General features: G+C 44.0%; 1 protein-coding gene across 1 annotated transcript; it reads left to right on the forward strand.

Annotated features, from left to right (window-relative positions):
* Window positions 1-571: 571 nt before the first annotated feature.
* Window positions 572-7,076, forward strand: LOC101786673 (60S ribosomal protein L3). The gene is made up of 12 exons (XM_004978718.3): window positions 572-770; window positions 1,742-1,855; window positions 2,316-2,429; window positions 2,533-2,690; window positions 2,878-2,968; window positions 3,109-3,174; window positions 3,409-3,504; window positions 4,310-4,409; window positions 5,053-5,163; window positions 5,510-5,814; window positions 6,034-6,443; window positions 6,554-7,076. The coding sequence occupies exons 1-12, from the start codon at window positions 717-719 to the stop codon at window positions 6,810-6,812; spliced, it is 1,878 nt and encodes a 625-aa protein (XP_004978775.2). The 5' UTR covers window positions 572-716; the 3' UTR covers window positions 6,813-7,076.
* The last annotated feature ends 340 nt before the right edge of the window (window positions 7,077-7,416 follow it).

Consider the following 7,416-nt stretch of genomic DNA (forward strand, 5'->3'; position numbering starts at 1 on the left):
GAAAACTAAAATAACATATAATTTGAACGGAGGGAGTACTTTACGGTTCACTCGGATTTTTGTTTTGTTCATTGAATGGAACGTGGGGCCTCTTATAGAGATATAAATGACGATGCGGTAAAGTTTTATGAACGGACGACGCATAGGTGCCCAGTAGGCCGATTAACACTGATCATGATTGTTTATAGACCTTAGGTGAATTACTCGATATATCATATGAAGCTGTAAACTAATATTTTGGTATCTAAATGACATCTTCCAACAAATTTAAATGACCCGCTGTTTATTTAAAGTTCAAAAAAAGTACAGTTTCATAAAAAATCCCGTTTCTGAGTAGAACGACAGAAAAGCTTCCCTGCAGCATTGTGTTTTTAGGGTTGCATTGCATTGCCTCACTCAACTGGCATGCACACTCGCACAAACCAGGCCGAAATGGCACGGAGCACACAGCCCATGGAAGACTCGCTTCTCACTTCTCCGGCCCAACGCCAGCCGACGCCGAAGCCCACGTCGTCACTCGTCGGTCTCCTGTCCCCTTCCGTGCTCGTTGGCGATGCCACCAAACCGAGCGGAGAACGCAGGCAGAAGAGGTTGGGGATCATCATCAATGCTGCCGGGATCTCCTCTCCACCCAGCTCCTGCCAATTGAATCCGCCGGCGCTACCTTCGATCGAGGTTTGCTCGAGGCCGCAGCGCTCCGGCACTGCCATGAGAGGATGACCCCCGCGCAGGATCCGTTCTACATCGTCAAGGACGAGATCCAGGACTCGGTGAGCCGCTGCCCTCCCGCCCGCCCACACATTGCTCGATCCGCCCGTTTGTTTCGTTGCTTGCATCCGCGAGCGCCTCGTTTGATGCTCATTGGTGCGCGTCGTAGCTTTTTGTTCATCCGGGAGTCGCCGTGACGCATAGGTTGTAAGGAGCAGGGAATCATGCAGACTTCCTTGCGCCATTTCTTGTGTTATTTCTTTTGGCTCGGAGTCCCTAGTACTGTACTCTGATGCGCCGCTTGTGAGAGAATGATGGGAAAGGAAATTTACCCCTTTTTCGATTGATGTGCGCAGTTGTATCTGTCTGGTTGTGAATCTGAAGAGCTGAACACCGTTTCTTGCGATGTGCTTACATGCCTTCTGTCTGTTTCATGTGTTCTTGGCTGCTTAAATGTTAGTGGCTCAGCAGATGTAGGTCATTGGGTGTTATCATGGGGATTTGGATCTCAGTTGACAGAGTTTGCAGCTCTTGTTCCAATTCTTAGGTTATTCTGTTTCATTACTGTACATGTTTGCAAGGTAGCTGCACTGGCTATAATGTAGGTGGGTAAATCACAAGGGTACACGAATCTGGGGAACTTCTTTTCTTGGGTGTGAAGTACTAGCAGTACATGTTGGTGTGGTAATGCCAGGCATTGTCGTTGAACCAAATGGCTACCATTCTTGTGCAGGGAAGCTTGTTTATGATGTCTCATTATTACCTGCATTTGTAGTTTTTTATCATTCGAATTTGTTTGGTTTAGTTTAAGTTTTAATGTGTGCATCTGCATTCATGCATTCTTCTCTACTCACAGGCGCTGTAAATATATGCTGATCTATACCTGAGAAAATATTTGAAGTATTAGCTTTACACCATCCATCCCAGTCAGATACACTACTAGTCATATCTTTGATTCCTCGGTTTAGTACATATTTGTAAACTTTTATGATGCACATAACTAAAGTTTTCTTCTTTCCCTGTTATTGTATAGATTGACAAAGTGCAAGATACTTTCAACCAATGGAAGCAGACGCCTGAAAATACTGGAGAGTATGTGCATCTGACCAAAGAACTATTAACCAGTTGTGAAAGTATCCAATGGCAGGTGTGTTGAATTGCCTCAGCATTTGTATTAATACCTGTTAGACATGTGTATGTGTTGTGTGCGTGTAGAGCCCTTGGCGTGTACGCCAGGGCTAGGGCCGGCTACTGCCGTGGCCCCATGATTAGTATTAGGCAGATACCCCTGAGATTGGTTCTGTTTCTATAAACCTCTCTCAGGGGCTGCCTATATATTGTTGTACCCATTGTATGACCTAATCAATCTATTATTCCACGCAATCTCTATTGCTCTCAATACCAATGTAATTTCAAATCCATGCTATCTAGGAATGTTTCCATCTTAGACTTTTCCTTTACATACTTGCCATACTTAAGGCAGTAACATCCACTCATGTTATGCTTAGTACCAGATTGGTTATCGTAAATTACAATCTACTTTTGTCATGCTGCTGCTGCCATGGTTCATGAACTTACTTGTTGCTTTCCATTGATTCTTCAATAAGGTGGATGAATTGGAGAAGGCAATTTCAGTTGCTGAGAGAGATCCTGCATACTATGGACTTAATGATGCTGAAATCAGGAGAAGAAGAAGCTGGACTAGCACTGCACGTAACCAGGTACTTTTCACAGGATACTTCTCAGTGCTGCAAGCATGCTTAAACCATAATTTTACTGCAATAGCATATCCAAGGCATCTCATGAGGTTGCACATGACATAAGGTGCTCTCTTTAAGGCGGAATGTTGAAGCTGGAAGGCAAAAGACTTTGTTTGGACATTCAACCAACGCCTCTGAATCCATCAGATCCAAGAAGCACATTTCACAAGATAATGATGAATTCATTGCTTCGGAATCTGATCAGCAGATGCTCCTGATAAAGTAACTGCTTCAAACTTAGCTTGTTGTCCTGCTGTTATGTTGCCCAAGTACCAATTTCACTCATCATTCAACCAAAAATGACTAACCTTCTCATACATAGAAACATAATGGATGTACTGAATGACATCTTCAAACGAACACTGCAGATGCTTTGATCTAATGATACTTGTATGTACATCTTTAATAGGCGCCAAGATGAGGAGTTGGATGCACTTAGTGCTAGTGTCCAGCGAATTGGCGGTGTAGGTCTCACTATACATGATGAGCTTGTCGGGCAGGTAATCCCTTGTTGTATGTATAAAACGCTCACCTTCCTCCCTCCCTTTTTTCATACAGAAGAGCATATTCTACTGTATTATGTCATCAAGATTTCAAGCCCTTCCTCATGTCAATATTCGTTCTGTTTCACATTGTTCAGGAGAAGCTTTTGGGTGAGCTGAGCCTCGATATGGAAACTACTTCAAATCGTCTTGACTTTGTGCAGGTGTGCTTTGTATCTTCTGCTCCATCTACCATCTCAATACATTTTGTCAGGAGCCTTCTTCATCCTTTCCCTTAATTTTCTGAACAGTTCAGCAGCATCTCATGAAATTGCATTTATGCCAAGGTAGTATCGGCTAGGGATTGTAAAATAGGAGGAATATGCTTCACCTGGTTTCCATTGACTTTGTGTTCATTTCAACGGTCTGAAACTTCCCCTTTTTTTATTTGTACGCAGAAAAGAGTGGCTATGGTCATGAAGAAGGCCAGCTTGAAGGGACAGATCATGATGATCGCATTCCTAGTGATTCTTTTCATCATTCTTTTCGTTTTGGTGTTTTTGACTTGAGATATGGGTGTGACCTGTGTGTAATTTTGTACCATGTCGAGCTCAGAACGATGCTGGAAGAGCAGGATTTGAGCCATTCATACAAGTGTAGACAGTACATAAGCACACGTTTGTAAGATTACATCGATAGTTTTGCCCTTGTAAAACCTTTTTTTTGTGCAAGCTTCAATACTTCATCTAAAGAAATGACACCTGAAGCTTGTTGTGCTCCTGTATATACCAGCTACGTTGATATCTCTGTTGTATATCGTTACACTACGTACACCGAGCAGTTCGTTCGTGTCAAAGAACGCAGCAAAAGAATGCCCTTAAAAAAACCCAGGTACTTTTATGATTTTTTTATGACACTATTTTTCATGAAAGATTTTTTTTTCTGCAGAATAAAATAAAAACGGAACAGAGGCATTAAAAAAAGGAAAATGATATGTGAACGAAAACCAGAGTACCGGGCCAGAGCCCACAACAGGCTCAGCCCAGAAGGCCAGAGAAAACAGCCCAGACCACATCAGTCTCCACAAGGGCATTTCCGTCCGGCGCAAACAAAACCCTTGCGCCGGGACCCCTTATATAAGCTCGCCTAGGGTTTACGTGCCCCCGCCTCCTCACTCAGCCCGCCCGTCCCTCCCGCGCCGCCACCCCCCACAGGTGAGCCATCCACTCGCCGCCGCCTCCACCTCCCCTGGATTCTCTTCGCTCGTCGAAGTTGGCCATTTCGCCGCCGTGGGATCGAGCCGCCCTTGTTGTGTTTCCGGCGGATCTGATGTGTTTGTTGTGATGTCCTGCAGGTAAGGAGGAGGAGGCGAGGATGTCGCACCGGAAGTTCGAGCACCCGAGGCACGGTTCCCTCGGCTTCCTCCCGAGGAAGCGCTGCTCCCGCCACCGTGGCAAGGGTACGCACGCATCTCTCACTCTCCCCTCGCCGATGGTGCGGGCGCTCGTGTTTCCTCATGGTTGCTAGATTCGTTTGCGTGAGCCTGTCCATGGTGTAGTGCTTACTAGAACAATTCGGGGCTCGAAGGATCAGTCCCTGATTTAGTCAAGTCGCTTGGATCAGTAGAGTTTGTGTGTTGAGTCTGTGTTAGGATGATTGCCTATGTTTTAGGCTTAATTTTTCTTGTGGCAGTTTTAACTGTCTTCATATGACGATAAGTATCCTTTATGTCTGCCCAATATACAAAGCTCTTGTAGTGATTTATTATTTGCTGTGCGGAGCTAGTTTATATTATTATTTATCATATAGTACTATGGGTTGGTTTTTGCTTAAGTGTAAAACTGTGATATGCATAATTGCAATGTAGGATTTTCATCATGTCTAACCTCCCATTACGTCACACGTTTGAATTAATTACCCGTGAATTCTAAACCTTTTGATTGTTTTTTATTTTTGGTCATCTTATAACTGGTGCTGTTACCTGCCTGTGATTATTTAATTTGCTTTATATCCCCTGTTTGATTGATCTAGTGCTTCTGTTACGCATTATCCTTTGACAGTGATTTTATTACAGTCTAATGTGTATTTTCCTGCTTTTGCAGTGAAGTCCTTCCCCAGGGATAACCCCACGAAACCATGCCACCTCACTGCTTTCCTTGGCTACAAGGCTGGAATGACGCACATTGTGCGTGAGGTTGAGAAGCCTGGATCCAGTACGTCCTTATTTTTTGTGTCCAATTGATTGAATTGATTAACAGTTGTCATCTTGCACATCTGAAAAAAGGAATGCATGATCTGCTTAAGTGCATTTAGCTCTCTAGTAGTATCTTCATCAAATCACAGTGAATATTTTATACTTTTACATTCATTTTTGGAGGTACAGTAGATAATTATTAATAGCAAAAAAAGCTCTGTACCTTTTTTTTTCTTTTGTGTATCTGCAAAGCTCCCAATTATCATTCACTTCCATACTAGTGTGTTAATCTGTAGTTGATTCTGTTTTCATTTAGATGCATTACTGCATGCATCTAACAGTTTTGCCTTTCTAATGTCCTGCAGAACTCCACAAGAAGGAAACCTGTGAGGCTGTCACCATCATTGAAACTCCTCCTCTTGTTATTGTTGGGCTTGTGGCATATGTGAAGACTCCTCGTGGCCTCCGGACCCTCAACTCTGTGTGGGCTCAGCATCTTAGCGAGGAAGTGAGGAGAAGGTTCTACAAGAACTGGTGCAAGAGCAAGAAGAAGGCTTTCACCAAGTATGCTCTCAAGTTCGACAGTGATGCTGGCAAGAAGGAAATTCAGCTGCAGCTTGAGAAGATGAAGAAGTATGCTTCTGTGATCCGTGTGATCGCCCATACCCAGGTAAAAATCTGAACTGTGCTGTACTTGTAATCTTCTTTGCTCATTTCTAGTTGTAGAAATTATGTTTTCTTATGCTTGATGCCGCACTGTCTTAATGAATTAATTATTGTCAACATGTCTAGCATTTTGTACATCTTAAAATCCTTGTTTGTTTTGTTGGACCAATTTTTAATACTTAATTTATGTATTTTTTCACTCATGTTCTTTTATGTATTTCAGATCAGGAAGATGAAGGGTTTGAAGCAGAAGAAGGCTCACCTCATGGAGATCCAGGTCAATGGTGGTACCATTGCTGACAAGGTGGACTATGGCTACAAGTTCTTTGAGAAGGAGGTCCCCGTTGATGCTGTATTCCAGAAGGATGAGATGATTGACATCATTGGTGTGACCAAGGGTAAGGGTTACGAGGGTGTGGTCACTCGTTGGGGTGTCACCCGCCTTCCACGCAAGACCCACAGGGGTCTCCGCAAGGTTGCCTGTATTGGTGCCTGGCATCCGGCTAGGGTCTCCTACACTGTTGCCCGTGCTGGTCAGAACGGATACCACCACCGTACTGAGATGAACAAGAAGGTTTACAAGATTGGCAAGTCTGGACAGGAGAGCCATGATGCCTCCACCGAGTTTGACAGGTACTGTGCTTTTTGCTTCTGAAGAATCATTTCTTTAGTGTTTGTAAGTAGTTTGCACAATCTGTGTAGCCTTGTTTGTTTCGTGGTACTGAATTGTTGGGTCTTTGCAGGACTGAGAAGGACATCACTCCCATGGGTGGCTTCCCCCACTACGGTATCGTCAAGGGTGACTACCTGATGATCAAGGGTTGCTGCGTCGGCCCCAAGAAGAGAGTGGTGACCCTCCGCCAGTCCCTCCTGAAGCAGACCTCGCGGCTCGCCCTGGAGGAGATCAAGCTCAAGTTCGTCGACACCTCGTCCAAGTTTGGCCATGGGCGCTTCCAGACCACTGAGGAGAAGCAGAGGTTCTATGGCAAGCTCAAGGCCTAAGCTGCTGCTTGTTCTCACCGCGGAAGTCCTAAATTGTCACCTGATACTAGTTCCTCCCTTGTTTCCTGTGGTACTAAGTTTTGTAGCAGATGTTTGAGAACCTGTTCCCAAGTTATCTGTGGATTCGCCATCTGTGCTCGAAACCTGTTTGTGCGATTTTGCTAGTTGGAATGCCTCCTGGAACATCTGATTGCAATTGTGGGCGACTGCCTAGTTTCAATCGTTCGGGATTCTTTGTTCCTAAAAAATGGTGCTTTCATTGTAGTGGTTGTTAATGCTTTATTTGGTTCCACAGTTAACTAGGGATTCATTTTCAGGGTTTAATCAAGTTTATACTAGGTCCTACGGAAGCTGGTTTCGGTTAAGGATTCCTCTGGAACGTTCTCGTCTTTAGGCTGAATTCGATTCGATTTGAGTGATTTACAGGAGACCATGATAACCAAGAATAAATTAATTTGAAGAATTTTTTTTGAAAAACTGACTCGCCGTGGTTGCGAAATTTGGTCGACTGGAATCTGTCATAACTGGATCAGCTATGCTGAGAGCACTAAAAAAAATGAACTTGTTATTGCTCCCCAAGTTACGTCTGGCATTAGCGGTGTCA

The sequence above is a fragment of the Setaria italica genome, chromosome VIII (assembly GCF_000263155.2).
Source record: "Setaria italica strain Yugu1 chromosome VIII, Setaria_italica_v2.0, whole genome shotgun sequence".
Taxonomy (NCBI): domain Eukaryota; kingdom Viridiplantae; phylum Streptophyta; class Magnoliopsida; order Poales; family Poaceae; genus Setaria; species Setaria italica.

Excerpts from the sequence above, each read along its gene's own strand:
- LOC101786673 (XM_004978718.3), top strand. The coding sequence starts at position 717 with ATGACCCCCGCGCAGGATCCGTTCTACATCGTCAAGGACGAGATCCAG. Across the intron at positions 771-1,741 it reads AGGACGAGATCCAGGACTCG|ATTGACAAAGTGCAAGATAC; the intron begins GTGAGCCGCTGC and ends GTTATTGTATAG. Across the intron at positions 5,164-5,509 it reads GGTTGAGAAGCCTGGATCCA|AACTCCACAAGAAGGAAACC; the intron begins GTACGTCCTTAT and ends AATGTCCTGCAG.